At 32.6% G+C, this 19,410-nt stretch overlaps 1 protein-coding gene across 2 annotated transcripts; it reads right to left on the bottom strand.

Moving 5' to 3' along the window:
* Positions 1-15,464: 15,464 nt before the first annotated feature.
* Positions 15,465-17,270, bottom strand: LOC102664834 (uncharacterized). 2 transcript variants are annotated; one of them, XM_041018442.1, is made up of 2 exons: positions 16,296-17,270; positions 15,465-15,717 (listed from the first exon to the last, which is right to left on the bottom strand). In XM_041018442.1, the coding sequence occupies exon 1, from the start codon at positions 17,109-17,111 to the stop codon at positions 16,320-16,322; it is 792 nt and encodes a 263-aa protein (XP_040874376.1). In that variant the 5' UTR covers positions 17,112-17,270; the 3' UTR covers positions 15,465-15,717; positions 16,296-16,319. The 2 variants fall into 2 exon arrangements, with proteins under 2 accessions (XP_040874376.1, XP_006585841.1); XM_006585778.4 differs by having other exon boundaries at positions 15,465-15,681.
* Between the last annotated feature and the right edge of the window lie 2,140 nt (positions 17,271-19,410).

Raw genomic sequence — 19,410 nt, 5'->3', positions numbered from 1 at the left:
TTGCTTCCATTGTCTATCTTTGAGAAAGCCAAACACTTGTTTCTTCTTGCTTCCAAAGAAAGATGGGAGCCCCATATACTTGCTTGCTCCTAAAGTTTCATGCATTCCTAGGAGAGATGAGATTTGTTGTCATGTTGGCATTGAAGTGTTGTTGAAGAAGATTTCAGACATCTGGTAATTGATCAACTAGCCTGATGCTTTTCCATAAATGTCAAGAGTTTCCTTAAGAGAATTGCTCTCTTTATCATTTGTCCTATAGAATAAGAAACAATCGTCAGCAAATAAAATGTGTGAGGAGAGGAGCTCCTCTACACACTTTGACACCCTGGATTTCTCTCATTGCCTCTCTTTTTTTAAAGATACTAGAAAGGCCTTCATTACATAAAATGAACAAGTATGGGGATAGTGGGGCTCCTTGTTTGAGACCTCTTTTTGGTTAAATAGGACCATTTAGATCACCATTGATCAAATCATACTACTTGACTGTTTCATCCATCCAACCCATTTTTCATGGAAATCCAACTATAACATGAGGCTCAAGAGATAATGTCAATTAACCATGTAAAAAGTTTTATTTGTGTCAATTTTCAATGCAATTTCTCCAATTTATACCACTATTTTCTTTGAATGAATAATTAGTTAATAAAAATTATTTATTTAAAGCTTAAAGACACGTGAGGAAGGAGAGTATTTATTGAAATTATTTTACTTTCAAGATTAAGGATTCAAATATGATATAAGGGTGGATTTTTTTTAAAAGAAATAAGTTTTATTGAAATTATTTAATTATCATTATAGAAATAGGTAGGCTAATAGATTTAAACTTATATCAGGTATGTACTGCATTAAATATTTAGAATGATAGTTTTATCACTCATGGTAATCTTATTGGTTCAAGTAAGATTATCTTTCATAAAGGTTTCTCATACTCTATACTAAAAAAAAACTTTTACACAAGTCAACAAGCTTTAACCTTTAAACAAACTAACTAATATATAATTTCAAATTTTAATGATAAAAATCTAATACAACAACAATTAAACTAATATAGGTTATATTGTTACTCATTTAAATATGAAAATATATTAGATATAAAATGTTTTTCAAACTAACTAAATAAAAGAGTGGATGCATGTGTAGGTTAATAGCCTATAACTAAAACCTTTATAACATAACATTTGTTTTTCTCGAGAAAACATCTCACTTGTTTTAGGGTGTTGCTACGTGTACCAATCATATTACTTGTGCACCCAGCAAAAAAAATTTAATTTCGAAAATGCTCTTATTGCTTTTTTCTTCCCTTTAAGTTTCTTTTTTTACAATAACACAGTCATTCTTTCATTTTCTCGGTCCATTTCTTTTGGTTTATTCATTGTCATGAGAGGTACATTGTGCCGCTTCGGTCGAGGTAAAAGTGTTACGGAGGTACGTCAGTGGTGGTTGCTTTGGTTGTTAACAAAGATACGTCGAAGGTGCGTCGGAGTTTTTTTTTTGAGTTATATGGATTAAAAGAAATTTTAAATTTTTTTAAAATTATAAATATGTTAGTATGATTGTTAAAAAAATTAAATTAATGTGTATAAAAAAATTATTTTTTTATTTGTTTATTTGAAATGTAATTTGTATTATTCTTTTAAATATTTTTAAATAAGTGTAGATTGATAATTAATTTGTAATTACTTATTGTTATATTTTGGAAATGATATTAAATCTAAGATAATTTACACTTGTAATTTACGTATAATTTATTTAAGTCGTTGTGATCTAAAATTGATTGTTTTGTGTGGTCATAATTTAATGAATTAGAATTAAGTTGATTAAAATAATTTATTTTACTACATATGGTTCAGTTATAATTTTTTTATGTATTATATGGTTATGAATTGTAAGTAGAAAAAGTTTATGTTATTGGTTTTTAAAATATAGGGTTATCAATTTTAATGTTTTATAATATTATATAAAATAAAAAATTATGTAGGATTTTGTGTGATTTAGTATATGTATGGTGCAGTTAGGAGTTATTTGTTTGTGATGCTCAAACTTTTGAACGTGTTGTTAAGATGAACGAAGATCGATGAATGTATGATAGTATAATGTCTGAAGAAGTTGATATGAATGAACAAAATGAAGACGAAGCTGATGTGAATGAAGAACATGTTCATTGTTCTGATGTGTTCAATACTTCTCAGGTATTAATGTGATTTATTGTTATTAAATTAATAATATGAATGTCCCTTTGAAGACTAAAGTTGTGTGGATTTCATTGTAGGTGTTTGCTACCCGAGATGATATTTTGTTGTGGGCTCGATCTGTTGCTGATAAAATTGGATTTGTAGAGGTGATTATGAGGTCATACACAAACATTGGTATTAGAGGAATGACTTCATTTTTCTTAATTGGTTGTGAAAGGAGTGCTCAGTATTGGTCTAGGAAGAAAGATTTTGTAAGAAGAGATACTGGCAATAGGAAATGTGGGTGTCCCTTTAAGCTTCAATGGAAACTAGTGGTTGGGGGTCAAGGATGGATGGTGAAGTTAATGTCTGGGAGTCACAATCATAAAATGACAAAGTCATTAGTTGGATATCAATATGTTGGTCGATTGACTAAGGAAGAAAAGATAATTATTACTGATATGACAAAGTCAATGGTGCAACCAAGAAATATTTTGCTAACGTTGAAGGAGCATAATGTCAATAGTTGTACAACAACCAAACAAATATACAATTCAAGAAGTGCATACCATTCTTCCATAAGAGACAATGATATTAAAATGCAACATCTAACAAATCTTCTTGAACGGGATCAGTATATTCATTGGCATAGGTTAAAGGATGAAGATGTTGTATGCAATATCTTTCGGTGTCATCATGATGTAGTGAAGTTATGCAATGCTTGTATTTTGGTATTTTTGATAGATAGTACCTACAAAATAAACAGGTACATGCTCCCGTTACTTGACTTGGTTTGTGTGACACCAACAGGGATGACATTTTTTGCTAGTTTAGCCTATTTGGAGGAAGAACGTCTAAATAATATGGTATGGGCTCTAGAACGATTTCGAGGTTTTTTTCTAAGACGTGATTCCCTTCCTAGAGTTATTGTTACCAACAGAGACCTAACATTTATGAATGCAGTGAAAACTATTTTTCCTGAGTGTACCAACTTGTTATGTAGGTTTCATATCGACAAGAATGTCAAGGCAAAATGTAAATCCCTAATTGGTAAAACAAATGCATGGGATTATGTCATGGATGCCTGGGGGAGTTTGGTTGATTGTTATTCCGAGCGTCAGTTCTATGATTGCCTTAAGAAGTTTGAAATTGCTTATTCACCATGGCCAATGTTTGTTGACTATGTCAACCAAACATCGATAATTCCCCACAAAGAAAAATTTGTTAAAGTCAGGACAAATAAGGTGATGCACTTAGGAAACACAACAACAAACAGGTATGAAAATTCTCATTTTTTTATTATGGTTTAGGACTTAATAGATAAAAATACTTGTATTTGTTTATTGTTTTTTGTGTATTTCATATGCAGGGTTGAATCTGCTCATTGGGCTTTAAAAAGACTATTACAGAATAGCCTTGGAGACCTATGTAGTGTTTGGAAAGTCATGAACAACATGATCACGCTGCAACACACTGAAATTAAGGCACCCTTTGAGACAAGTACACATGTGGTTGGACATGTGTTTAAAGTTACCTTATACAAGAAACTACATGTTTTCAAGGTATGCTTTAAATCATATTGTTACTGAGTTTGAGCGTGTACATCATGCTGGCAAAAACCCTTCTCGTTGTGGATGTGTCATGAGAACTACCCACAGTCTTCCATTTGCATGTGAGCTATCCAAATATGTTGTTGGTACCATACCACTTGAGACAATCCATATGTTTTGGTGGAGGCTAAGTTTTTCAGACCAAGGGTTATCTGAGCCCCAAGTGACCATAACCGAACAGATGGAAATCATATCCAAGCGATTTGAAGAGCTTTATGTTTGTGGCAAAGTTACTCTAAAGAGTAAACTTTAGGAAATTGCCTACCCTGATCTAAACTCTATGTGTCCTCCTCCAGAAAAGGTCAACATCAAAGGTGCTCAGAAGAAACCGATGACCAAACATCAAAGATCAATAAAGTGCAATCTGTCTTACTGGGAGTATGTTGATGCTTTACATTCTGTGCAAAATAGTAATTCTTCAGTCTAACCTAGTGCATCATCTTCTGACCAGGCAATTCGAAGAAAGACTATGCCAATGTTGGGATCAATTTCATTTGTTCATTCATAATTCCATTGAAAACATTGTCGATGTCAAAGCTGACGGTGATTGTGGATATCATACAATTGTTGCCTTATTAGGTATGGATGAAGATTCATGGTTGTTGGTGCGCAACCATTTGCTTAATGAACTTGGCAAATGGTCTAATGAGTATATTAACCTCCTTGGTGGCATAGATAGATTTGAGGAATTAAAGAGGCCCCTACATGTTGATGGATTATCCATGGTATGTAATTTATGTTTTGTTTTTTTATTTAAAATTTAGTTTAATTAAATGTAATTCATATAACTGGTTCATGCAGGTTACTATGGATAAGTGGATGGATATAACCGACATGGGATATTTCATTGCATCAAGGTATAATGTTATCCTTGTATCGTTGTCTCGACAACAAAGCATGACATTTTTTCCTCTTAGAAGTCAACCACCAACAGATTCTTCTGTGCATCGCGTAATATGTATTAGTCACGTCATTGGCAATCATTTTATTCAGGTAGATTCATCATAATCCTGTTTTTAAATTTTTTAAATTAATTGTGTTATTATAACTTGAAATTATTTGTGCATGTGTAATAGGTTTATTTAAGAGATCGTTATCCCTTACCACCTCTAGCTTTGTTATGGTCTAGGAATTGTCATTCTCAAGCAAAGCAGTGACAAACTCCATATATTAGTAGAATGCGGTAGTACAAAAATTTGATGATGTTGAAAAGAGACTATATTGATTGAAGTGAAGACTGAACATTTTAGGTACCTATAACATTGTCATGTATTACAATAATATATAGTTGTTTCATTGGAAATTCACATAATTACGTGTTATATTTTACGTTAAAATGGTTTAGGGTTACTATAATACTTAGGGTTTAGTGTTACGTGCGTTGTTAGAGTTAACTGTCACGTGAAAAGCAGGGTTTAGTACAACATCAAAAATGCTTTAGGGTTAAATAATTTACGTTTGTAAATAGTAATATAAAAAAAACAATTCAAATAAAATTGTTAAAAGAAAAATGTTGTCAAATAAAATAAAATGATAAACATAGTGTGTATTCATGCGTGATTCGTGTGCTGTCTTCGTCGCAATCGCACATATACATTGTGATCCACAATGACACCTCTAGTGATCCTTAGATAGTCTGGCATGACATTGTATGTTTATGTGCCTTCAGTCACTATCCTTAGGTTGAGCAACCGCTCCAACCTTTCAACTATTGATTGGCAAGCCTCTTATGACATTCACAACAACGGATTAGGTATAACCATATTGCATGTTTAAATCAAATGAAATTAAGAGTAAGATGAATATATATGTTACCACTGCACGTCTAGGCTGCTCCATATCAGAAGGTGCATGCGCAAGTGCTTCCTCCGTAGTTGTTGCCGCCATCGGGTACCGAGGCATATATGGTTTCACATATGTCTCCCCAGGCTATGTCAACCTCATGAATAGATGCAAAATCATGTAAAACCATTACATGTAGTCCGGTGCATATTGTCCAGGCACAACACAAATCTGGCCTACCAGTGCAAGGTAGTCAGAGAAATGCATCCATTTGTCGTCAATATCTTCCAAGCATAATCTTGAACCCGGAGAGTGTGGAGGAATCATCTGAACATACCCAAACTGCCGCACAACCCTCTCTGTTTAAACATGTACTGGTAGTAGAAAATGTGGGTGTCCATTTAAGTTGCATGCAAAACCAGAGTTAGGAGGTGAAGGATGAATAATGAATTTAATCTGTGGGAGGCACAATCATGAATTGGCAAAGTGTTTAGTTGGACATCCATATGCTGGTAGACTAACTAAGGATGAGAATATAGTTGTTGTTAATATGACAAAGTCAATGGTCAAACCCATAAATATTCTTCTAACGTTGAAAGAGCACAATGCCAATAATTATACAACGATCAAACAAATATACAATGCAAGAAATGCTTACTGTTCTTCCATAAGAGGCAATAATACTGAAATGCAACAACTAATGAGACTTCTTGAATGGGATCAATATATTCATTGGCATAGATTAAAGGATGAAGATATTGTACATGACATATTTTGGAGTCATCCTGATGCTGTGAAATTAACCAATGCTTGTAATTTGGTCTTTTTGATAGATGGTATCTATAAGATAAACATGTACAAACTACCGTTACTTGATATTGTTGGTGTGATACCAACATGGATGAAATTCTCTGCTTCCTTTGACTATTTGGAGGGAGAACATCTTAATAACGTTGTTTAGGCTCTAGAAAGGTTTCGTGGTCTTTTCGTTAGACGTGATGCACTCCCTGGAGTTATTGTGACTGACAGAGATCTAGCATTGATGAATGCAGTGAAAACTATATTCCCTGAGTCCACGAATTTGTTGTGTCGATTTCAAATTGATAAGAATGTGAAGGCAAAGTGTAAAATCCTTGTTGGTAAAAAAAATGCATAGGACTACGTAATGGAAGCCTGAGGGAGTTTAGTGGATTGTCCTTCTGAGCAACAGTTTGATGACTGCCTTAAGAAATTTGAAATTGCTTGCTCACCATGGCCAATATTTGTTGACTATGTCAACCAAACATGGGTCATTCCCTCACAAAGAAAGATTTGTTAAAGTCTGGACGAATAAGGTCATGCACTTTAGAAACACAACAACTAACTGGTATTAAATTGTAAAATATATCAAATTGTTAGCTTTTATGATTGAATGCATAAAAAAAATAATGTGTTTCCTCTATTTGTTGTGTATCTCATATGCAAGGTTGAGTATGCTCATTGGGCCTTAAAGAGACTACTACAAAATAGCCTTGGAGACCTATATAATGTTTGGGAATCCATGAACAACATGATCACACTGCAACACACTCAAATTAAGGCATCCCTATACAAGAGACTACTTGGCATGGTATCAAGTTATACTTTAAATCAGATTGCTGCTGAGTTTGAGCATGTACATTATGCTAACAAAAACCCTTTTCATTGTGGATGCATGATGAGAACTACTTACGGTCTTCCATGTGCGTGTGAACTATCCAAATATGTTGTTGGTAGCATACCATTTGAAACAATCCATATGTTTTGGCGGAGGCTAAGTTTTTTAGACCAAGGGTTATCTGAGGCCCAAGTAAGCATAACCGAAGAGATGGAAACCATTTCCAAACGATTTGAAGAGCTTGATGTTTGTGGCAAAGTTACTTTGAAGAATAAACTTCAGGAAATTGCTTATCCTGATCTAAACTTTATGTGTGCTCCTCCAGAAAAGGTCAAAATAAAAGGTGCTCAGAAGAGACCGGTGACCAAGCAACAAAGATCTATAAAGCGTGATCCCTCATCCTGGGAGTATGTTGATGCATTACACTCTGTGCAGAACAGTAATTCATCAGTGAAACATGGTGCATTATCATCTGAGCAACCATTTGAAAGAAAGATCGTGCCAATGTTGGATCAATTTCATCCATGCATTCATGATTCTATTGTAAACATTGTTGATGTGAAAGATTATGGTAACTGTGGATGTCGATAGTTGTTGCCCTATTAGGTATGTGTGAAGATTCATGGTCATTGGTGTGCAATCATTTGCTTAAAGAACTTACAAAATGGTCTGATGACTATATAAATCTGGTTAGTGGTATAGACCGATTTGAGGAATTAAAGTGATCCCTACTTGTTGATGGATTATCCATGGTATAATATATAACTTTAATGTTATGTTTTCTGCCATTAAATATGCAGTAACTAAATTCAATTTATTGACTGTTACATGTAGGTTACCATGGACAAGTGAATGAATATAACTGACATGAGATATGTCATTGCATCAAGGTATAATGTGATCCTTGTTTCTTTGTCACTCCGACAAAGCATGACATTTTTTCCTCTTAGAAGTTAACCACTAATAGATTATTTTGTGCATCGTGTTATATGTATCGGTCATGTGTATAGTAATCATTTTGTTCAGGTGAATGCATGAGTCATCCTTCCTGTGTAATTATTGTGAAAATATTTGCACCATGGTATTTTTAATGTGTATGTTCTAATGTAACAAGCATTTCTAAGGGATCTTTGTCCCTTACTGCCAATAGCGTTATTATGGTCTACACATTGTCATCAGTAGGCAAAGCAGTGGCTCACACCATATATTAGTAGAATGCAACAGTATAAAGATTTGTTAAGGTTGAATACAAAATATGTTGATTTAGATGAAGATTAAACATTTACTTACTTTTGTGCTTGTGATCTAAAATGATGATATATGCATGTTTCATTCAACATTGACATTTACTTACTTAGTGTCTTTTATGTGACATTGTATCCAATAATCACATTATTAGTGTTACTTAAATAATTAAGTTAGTTTCACTAATTAGGGTTACCAAAGGATAAACATAATAATGTTAATTCATCATTAATCAAAAATTAAAAATACAACTTAAACAATTAACGTTCTTTACTCATATAAAACCAAAAATTATATAAAACTAGGTAACTAAAATAACTCTTCACGCATCTTCAGTGTGACGCCTTCGTCGCGACCGTACATATACATTGTGATCCACAGTCACACCTCTAGCGATCCGCAGACAGTCCTCCATCACATTGTATGTCTTTGTGCCTTTAGTGACTTTCCTTAGGTTGAGCAATCGCTCCAACCTTTTGCCCATTGCTTGACAAGCCTCCTACGACATGATAAAAAACAAAAACAAATAATGTTAAGGGTTAATGAATGTTCACATAAATTGAGTAACAATTACATTTGAAAAATTATTTACCACAGCATGTCGAGGTCGCTCTACACCAGCATATGCATCTTCAGCTGCTTCATTCATACCCATTGTCGCCATTGGATGTTGAGCAACATGTGGTTCCTTAAATGTGTCATGCTGCTGCACAGGGGGCTGTCTAGGAGGATCCCCAGACTATGCTGGACTCATGAAGGAATGGGATATCGAGTAGAACCAATCCATGTAGTCCGGTTAACACTACCCAAGCGCTACACATATCTGACCAATCGGTGCAGTGTATTTAGAAAATTGAATCCATCTATCATCAATGTCTTTTATACAGAGAAAAGTAGTAGCAAGGTGTGGAGGAATGGTCTAGACATACCCAAACTTTCGTACAACCCTCTCTGGTGTATGACAATAAATAGACCCCATCTGATATGTCCTAAAAATAAAGAGATAACCTCAAACTCTCTGGAGGCACGGTAGTCACCATATGGAATCCAACATACAACATCAGACGTCAATCTATCCAACCGCCTACGATATATCGATATTGGTGATGCCTTCCCAGACTTCCAAAATTAGGCATGTGGTTTCCTCTTATCATAATCCTCAGCATCAACAACACAACCAACCGAGGGAAAGTGCTCGTAGATCCAACACTGCACATATTTTTTGAACAAATCAATTAAACACATTTCTCAAAATAGAATAAACAAGTTAATATGTATTTTGAATCAAAATTCAAATGACCTGTAAAAGTGTGATGTATCCTACAAGTTGTCTAGTCATGCTCTTTGATGCATCATTCAGACTGTCATACATATGCACCAGTGTAGTAGCTCCCCATGTATAGCTTCCAATCTGCGTTAGGTCCATCAATGCGTCCAAGAATACGACATGAATGTGTGTCGCACTCTTGTTAGCAAAGAGTGTGCAACCAAAAAGGTGCAACAAATATGCACGAGCTGCGGGTGTCCACTGTGTTGCGTCACATTTGCTCCGATATATGTCTCGCAACCAGGAAAGTCGAACATATGCCCCATGGCATTGTACTGTCTCAGCTCATGCCTCTTCACCACTTACTTCAAGCAATTCCACTAGCAGCAAGATGGCATCGTCCACATGAAGAGACTAAAAACTATGGAACGCGCCTGTAATGGGCAAATGCAGCAACGAGGCCACATCATCCAAGGTGATAGTCACCTCTCCAATTGGCAGATGGAAACTACTGGTTTCCTTATGCCACCTCTCAATGAAAGCAGACATAAGTCCCCGATCACCAATGTCCAACGAACATGTGATCATAGGACTTAATCCAATGGCAGCCACTAAGCCTTCGATCTCAGGGGCAGGCCTGCGAAACTTCTCGACCTTTCTTTCATGGGAGCATAATTTCAACTCAGGACGTTCTTGAAAATTGTAATATAAATCATTTCAACAAAAATTAGTAATTACTTAGGGAAATAACATTTATTTAAAATTACAAATACCTCTCCACTCCAAACTTTCACGGCCACATGATAAACATAGTCTTGCAACACTAATGTGTCGTGGGGTTTGCCTAGAAAACCCTCGACATCAGTCGGGACATCAACGCCAATTGCTTCTTCAGACTATTCATGGACTTCCTTATCGGCATGATCCATATTGTCAACATCCTCAGCAACAAGTGCAACTTCCCATTGCCTACGTGCGGATGCTGTGGGCCTTCGCCGCTGAGGAGCATCATCTACATCACAGTTGACTTCTCTCCCGAGGGCTCTTCTGATAATCCTTCCTAAAGCTCGACCCAAACCTCGTATTCTAACCATGATCTGCTCATTAAAGGAGTCATCAAAATTCGTAAGCGAAAGAACAATACTACAATCAATCCCAAATTACTATCACAATAAAAAAAATTAAATTTTATTGAAAACTTAAAGTAATCGCCAAAATAAAACTACAATTTTGTTTTTCACTTAAATTTTAATGCAAAGTTAAATTAATGAAAACTGACTAATGATAAAAAAAAATTTATTGTTCCATATCATTACTAAATTGTCAAAAATATACTAATAAACATTTCAAATTTATCATATATAACAAATTTATAAAACACTTTTTAAACTATCAAATATAACAAAATTACTAAACTTATTAATGCAAAATATTAATATTTATGTAATTAAAATAACAAATTTAACAAATTCTAATTTACTAATACTTTTTAAAAATAATTAAATAATATATATATATATATATACATTTGTTTTAAAATAAACAAATTACTTAATTTCTTAAAAAAAATCAACTACACAAAATAAATATTTTTAATTAATTATAATTACACAAAAAAAGCAACAACATTTACTTATTACAAAAGCAAATTTTAAACAAAAATATTATTTAATTTTAAAATTTTGAATAATTATAAAATAAATTTTGAAACTCAAAAAAGAAAAAAAAAACAAATTATGGATTACTCATCGGTATGCGGATTACTAATCCATATAAAATATGGATCCCCTCCCCCATGAATGTAATGCAAGGTTAATCAAATGAAAAACTTACCGTGATGGCGACGCGGCGGTGGCGTGACGAAAACACCAACGGGAATAAACAAGCGCGGAGGAGAAGCAGCCCAGGTTTTACGCAAAATACTGTAGTGGCAGGGAGGGAGGAATTCCAAAAGCTTTTAAAAAAAAGATGGAGGATATTTTTGCCATTTCACCAAACATGCTGGGTGTACCAGCAGTTGGACTGGTGCCCAAAGCAAGTCCCTAAAGATTATGGATTGGACCACTTTGTTCCGGTTTAAGAGCCCATTATGTGGACAACTCTTGGATGGAGGTCTTCAAAAGTATTCTAAGTACCAAAAAATCGTTGCCTTAACCTCTGGTTAATGTTTCAACAATTTTTTTAACCAGAAATTTGGGACTTCTTATTTGACATCCAACTAACGTTTTTTCACCTTTGAGGTAAAGTGCTATCTCTATTTACAATTCATGTCCAAGCCAGAGAATGAACCTCAAACCTTGGTAAAGAAACTCAATTATCGAATTAACTGGGCCAACAATTTTTAAATGTCACATATGAAGTTATAACACATGTCATATTTTCGAGTTAAATTCGAAATATTAAATTCTATAAAATTGAACTAGTTTACAAATTATTTAAATAATACACTTGACTTGATTCTCATGTTACTTTTTTTATATATGATGATGAAAATCAAATTTGAACCTAAAACTTTATGTAAACTACTTAAATCTCTCACAGTTAAACTTAATGTAAACCCTGTTTGTTGAACGTGTGAGCTGTTATAAATTCCTTATACTCAAGTTTCAATTTCTGCTAACCAAAAAATTCTAGTAGGTTTGATTCTCATGTTACCTAATGGACATTAAAACCAACCGTTTTTATTTTAAATCACACGTCATGAAAGTTATTGGAAAAAAACTATATATGAAAATTGAGATTGAAATTGATCGCAGCATGATGTTATTTGTAATTTACCCATAATAAGAGGCCCAAATGCCCAAATTTGAAACCGAGGTATGAAATGATGCCCAAATGCATACGAATAAATGATATACAGCTCCATTACACTGTGAATTTGCTATTCTGTTAGTTTTGCTTACTCCTGAAGAGGCATGAGCTGCACTCCACTGACCAAAGAAAAAAAGATGCACTAAAAAAATTGCTTACTCCGTTACACTGCTAAAAGTCTATGATAGAATCGGTCCCCATATCTGAAAATTGTTTCGTTCTCCTTTCTCTATGTTGGTTTGGCCATTGATTCCTAAACGAGAAATATTAACAATATGTTTGGTTTGCATTTTATTTTCTGAAAATTATTTTTATTTTCAAAAGATTAGAATTTTAAAAACATGTTTGGTTTAACTTTTTGTTTTCTGTTTTCATAAAATAAAATACTGAAAATTTATTATATTAACTTTTTGTCTTTTTGTATTTTTAAATTTGTTTAAAATTACATTCATTGTTACCACAGTTTCATTTTACCTAAAATGAGATTTCTATTATCAACTGAAAACATTGAAAATGAGATTTTATTATTTTTATTTTTTGGTTGTTTCCTTTTTTTATTTTCACTGAGGATGTTTTCAAAAATCCAACCAAACATATTTTCATCACCATTTTTTATTTTCAATAAAAATAAAACAAAAAACAACCAAACCAAACACCTCCTACAACATCTCAATTACTTTCTCTCAAATTTCAGCCTATCCTATAAAACACGACAATTAAATATATGAGTCATTACTCAAGTATAATTTGAAAACAAATAAAACATGACTTATATTATTACATGAGATAATTTAATTTAATTTTTTGTTTTTTATAATTAAAGTCCAAAGATCTTTTTGAAAATATGATATTTTAATTTTTAATTTAATGTTTTATTAAAAAAACATTTTTATCCTTAATTAATTCGTATTCTTCTTGATTTTAAACCTAGTCTTTTCTTCTTTACATATAATCTTTTTCACCCATCAACAATACAGCATTCTTCACAAACCACTTCCTTCTGAAGAAGTAATTACAAAAAGATCCTTAAACTTTAATTACAAAAACTAAAAAAATTAAACTGAATAGTTTGATTTGATGATAAAAATCACATAACATTACATAATTGAATAATAAATAAGATACACTAGTATGACTTATTTTAAAATTACATCGATGCCTTATAAAAAAGGAGTGAAAATAAAAATTTCTTATTTGGTGGAGTCCCAGATAAGAGGGGGTGATAGTAAGAATTTGTTCTGTTTAAGATACTATATTTACATTCTCGCAAGAGTGGTCGAGACTTAAAGGATACTAGAGACGGGGTAAGGCGTAAGCAACTGAAACTCCTCTCATCATTATGTGGAAGCTAGAGGAGGAATCTCTAACAACAAACAGAATAAATTCTTAACTTGTTTGAAAGGAGGAAGATATTATTTAAATGAGCCAGACAGAATACAGATTTCAGAGGTGAAGAAATGTTTATTATACAGTGGTGCGTTTAAAGCAATAAGAGGAAATACTAGTCTTAATTAAAAAAAAGTAAGCTTGAAACCATGATTAGGTTCATAAGTCTAAGTTGGTTTTAATTCTATGCAGAAGCAGCAAGCAAATCTCTATTCTTCAAAGCCAGATAAAAAGCTTCATCTCTCTCTTGAACCAATCCTCCATTATATTATGAGTGATCAATGGAGTCAAAGGGTAAGGAGTGAAACCAGCCCTTGAAAATCTAGACCTACACTTTCCAAGCAGCTCATGCCGTTCCACCCTCCAAGCTATCATGTTAATTATGTAACGTAATATTCAAATATTGATTATATTCTACCCTTAAATCATGAAACAGATCATAAAATATTTTAGACGAAATTCATAATATTTTAAAATTTAAATAATATCCTAAAGATTTAAAACAAATACCAATTTCTAATATATAATAAACAAATTTATAATATTTTTAAATCTAAATAATGTCTTAAGATTTAAAACAAATATCAAATTCTTAAAAGATAATTGTTTTAAACTAAAGATATAAGAAATCCTATCCTTAACAAAAATAACAAATCCTAAAATATTCTAAACAAATTCATAATATTTTAGAGTTTAATAATCATTCGTTCCAATATAAGATAGTTTAGTGTTGATATGATTTTTAAGAAAAATGCTAAATCAAAGTCTAAATTCATGGATTTTTTTTTTATATAGAGTGCAAAAAAAGTGTAGCGTGATATTCAAATATTGATCAAATCCTATCCCTAAAACATTAAACAAATCATAAAATATTTTAGTCGAAATTCATAATATTTTAAAATTTAAATAATATCCTAAAATTTTTAAATAAATAACAAATTCTAAAATGTTATAAACAAATTTATAATATTTTAAAATCTAAATAGTGTCCTAAGATTTAAAATAAATAACAATTCTTAAAAGATATTTTTTTGAAACAAAAGATGTTAGAAATCCTATCCTTAAAACAAAAAATCAAATCCTAAAATATTCTAAATAAATTCACTATATTTGTAAAGTTTAATAATCATGCACTAGTAATTTCTAATTGGGTGAAAATATAGACTATTTTACCGTGTATAGTCCTTTTCATCATATTTTTAAATATTAATTTAAAGATTTGAAACAAAATTTCGAGTTAGTGAATGCTCCAGCACACGAGGAATACTAAATTTCGAGCTAGTATTTTCTTTATGGATGGATTATAGCTCACATTTAATCTATTTTTCTTCTGCTAGAAGGTTATTCTCTTAATGGCTTGCTAATTAGACTTTCTTACTCAAAATATCATTCATCTTTGTCAAAGGTTTCGAGCGTTTAAATTAGTTAGTATTTATACTTGCATTATCTTTAGTAGCGATTATCTTTTTTTAAATTAAGTTTGACATTATGTAACTTGAGATTGAGATTGTTTCCTGTTCTTTTGCTATTTATACTTGCAGCTCAGGAAAACTGTGGCAGTAAATTGATCTATATTTATACTTGCATAGTATCATTGTTGCATTGCAGAATGTAGTTACAATAATGATCAAGTAGCTGAAAGATTAATCATAAGTCATAACATACAGTCAATGAGAAGAAAAGATGCATCCTCAGCCACCATAAATATTATGACTATTTATTAGTCACTTCGCAATTATACAGTCTACAAGATCAGCAAGCAAAATATCACATCTGATTCACATGAATGAAAAATGAAAAAGATTACTCCTGTTGCATTATCAAAGTTAGAATACAGACAGAGTATCTCAAAGGTTAATCGGAAAACAGAAACAAAATTCTATCAAGCCATCAAACATATATATACAAATTTAACGAGGGGACAAGATGCATAGTTGTTGAGTATATGGGACCAGGAAATGGCAGAATCAGAAGAAAATGAACAAACATTTTTCAATATAACAGCGCTCGAAGGGACACAGAATACACAAGTTATAAACTATAGGACAACTTAATTACACTACATATTTCTCATTTCTATTTTACAAAACCACATCAATCCTCAGCTTAACCAGAAGCTAAATGAGCATTAAATTGCACATTATTTGAAAACATATTCAGCATCGGATTCATTATTCTCCCATGTTCAAGAAACCTTCAGATCAGGTAAGCAGCTATTTCGATTAGGCGACAAAATCACACAGAAAACATGCCATCAAGAAATTTCAACCAGAAAGCAAAGATAACCAAAAACTCTTGTACATGCATACATTACATACATGCGTTTTTCTATCCACATTTGAAAGCCAGAACAAAGAAAAACTACACATACATATACATATACATACATTCATCTTGATTTGATCATGTGGTCACAGCAAGCATTTCCTCAGCTTCTGGATTGCAGTGTACATTTTCCTTCTTGAACCAACAGCATTGATCCCCATATCCTTGAGATCCTCCAAAGTCAACATCGGAAGCAACTCATCATCGACCTCATGGATCTCAAACATAGGCGCATACCGACTCAACCCTAACTCGTAAAGCCAAGACCTCACTCCATCGCTCTTCCTCCGTTCCCGCGACTCCGATTCAACGCCGTCGTTTTCCGAAACCCTAACCCTAGGATCCTCGTTCCGATCCACGTGCCAATAATCCACTCCGTTGTCCTCCACCGAGTGCACCGGACTCTGTTCGTGTTCGTGTTCAAAATCCCTGAAACCTTCTTCGTCACCGTTTTCGTCGATTGTTGCTGTCGGAGCCCAATTTGTTCTCAATCTCTTTGTCGCTGGTCCTCGTTTTGCTTTCCCTCTTCGGCTGTTGCTGTTTCCGAACTCTTCGCCGCCGTTCGTGAGGTTCGTCACGGAGCGCGCTTTTGAGGTTCTTGAAGATTCCTTCGGAGTACGCCAGCTCCATGGCGGCATGCTCGGGCGTCGCATGTGCAATTCGTGGCCGTGTGCGGAGGCACGTTGGTCGCCGATCTCCCCTAGACGAACGCTTGGACGGCGCTGCCGCTTCGGAGCTAACGCAAGAGGGACGACGATTTCAGCGCTTGGTTGCGACGTTGTTGCCGTAACCGGAGCTGCCGTTTCTTCCACGGCGGCCGGTGCGGATGGGATTGAAGGTTCCGGCGGCGGTGGATTGGTTTCAGGCTCTTCCGTCATTGTGGTTACAGTGGCGGCCGTAGCGATGAGCACAGGATAAGGGAGATGGAAAGTTTTCTGGTGCGGTAGAGTGCAAGGGTGCAGTCACCTTCTAAGGTTTTTGCGCCGTTGGATGGTTGTGATGCGGGTTGGTGAAAAAGGTGGATGGAGCCTAGTTGATTCAGCACTTCAGGACAAGTGACTGATTTGAATATTTGAATGGATCGCGTATGCCACGTGTAAACCAACTGCACTGGATATTGACAATTGACAAATTAACCCCTAATTGAAAGACTGTTTTTTTTATTTGGTGAATTCCTAATTGAAAGACCAATAATAATCATAGGTCTTAGGATGACTTCTCCGAGGGGTGGGTTAGTCTTTCAATTCTCTTTTAAAAAAATGGAGTATAATTATTATTATTTGAGTGTCTCTCTAACTTTTTATATAAATAAAAAAAAACGCTAAATTATAATTTTTATCTCCTATACTTTTAATTTGTAATTTCAGTTTTTTATTTTAAAATTAAAATATTTAGTTTTACTATTTTTTAAAATATATAATTTTGGTCCTAAGAATTAAATTCATGATATTTTATTCATAAACAAAGTAATAAATTAATACGATAGTTATTATGTTTCATTATTTTATAAGATCCTTTATTAATAAGAATAGTTTATATTTTTTTATTTTATCATTTTTAATTAAATTTCATAAATTAATATGTAAATTATTTACATAATTTTTTAAAAATTGATTTTAATATACAAATTATTTTTATCCTAATTCTTTAAATAAAATTATTCATTGACAAGATAATAAAATACTTATTTTATTTTTTTAATTATATTAATATTATTTTTTATGCTTAGTTAATCAAGAGTTATTAATTTTTTTAAATTATTAAAATTTATAAATTAAAAAATATGTAATATATAAATATTTTTAATTTTACATAAATAATTAGAGTAAAAATAATCTGTATATTAAATCAAGTTGCAAAAAAAATTATATTAATAAGTTGCATATTAATTTTTGGAATTTAATTAAAATTGGTAAAACAAAAATAAAAATATGTAAACTATTTAAAATAAAAACATATAAAATGATATAAAATAAAATTAAAAAAATATATAGTAAATATTTTAATTTGTAAATTCTGATCATTTCAAAAAAATAATATTTCTTGATTGATGATATATAAAAAATAATGTTAATAGGATTAATTAGACAAAGTAAGTGTGTTAGTGGCTTACTTTCTTCTTTCTTATTTATAAATAAAAGTGCATGAGTTCAATACCTACAAAGACACTTTAACTTAATTTTGTGGGTCTTACAACGCTTGAAAAATATGTTATGTATGATATAAATATATAAATATTTAAATAATTGTGCTTATATAAACAACTTCATATCATCTACTCCAATAAATAAAAAAGTTAAACAAGATTGTTTAAATATAAATAACTCATGTAAACACCTCCATTGGAGATGTTCTAACGAGCTTTTAACCTATTAGTATTACTTCACTTTATTGTCAGGTGATCATTGTTGCATTTATGTACATTTTGAATAAAAAATTATAACAATTATCTTATTTTCTCTCATTTATTGTAATTTGCCCTCCTTTTTAGGTAGAATTGCTCATGGTTTATAATTAGTTTTGTTGTTATTTTGTAGGAACTTAAAGACACCTTGGAAAAATAACACGTGGAAGAAAAGTCTAATATAATGTGTTTTTCACCTAGCGGAGCAAGGAGGTTTCTCAACGATAAAACCTCACCTTAGGAAGCCACATAGCATAAGGATATGTTAAACAAATTCCGGTCACTTAGTGAATTTTCTCTAAAGTTAACAAGTCAAAACGTGATTTTTGATCAATGAGAAGTTTTGGTAATTGAGTGGAATACTTTTGGAAGGCTACTTAAAGAAGAATTGAATTTCGCTGAGAGTATGTTTGGATAGAGAAATTTAAAATTCTAACGAATTTTAAATTTTGAGAATTTCAAATTCTTCAATCTAAATTCTTTCATTTTCAAAATTTTGTGTTTGGATAAAGAAATTGAATTTCTTCATTTTTAAAATTTCTTATTTTGATTAAATAATTAAATACATTCTTTTTTAAAAATGTGTGTTTGTTTTTGTTGAAAACCTCGACGGCGAGTCTGACGTGGCCATACTTACAGAGCGTGTCGAGCAAGATGCAGATGTCTTCGGGCGTCGTTTTGGTTTATGAGAAGGCGTCGTGTCATGGAAGGTGCATACGGCTTGGTGCGTGAGGCCGGCGTAGATGAGGCGGCGAATTAGGGTTAGGAAAGTA

Source organism: Glycine max, chromosome 8 (assembly GCF_000004515.6).
Source record: "Glycine max cultivar Williams 82 chromosome 8, Glycine_max_v4.0, whole genome shotgun sequence".
Classification (NCBI taxonomy): Eukaryota; Viridiplantae; Streptophyta; class Magnoliopsida; order Fabales; family Fabaceae; genus Glycine; species Glycine max.
This window is presented reverse-complemented; position numbering and strand designations above follow the sequence as displayed.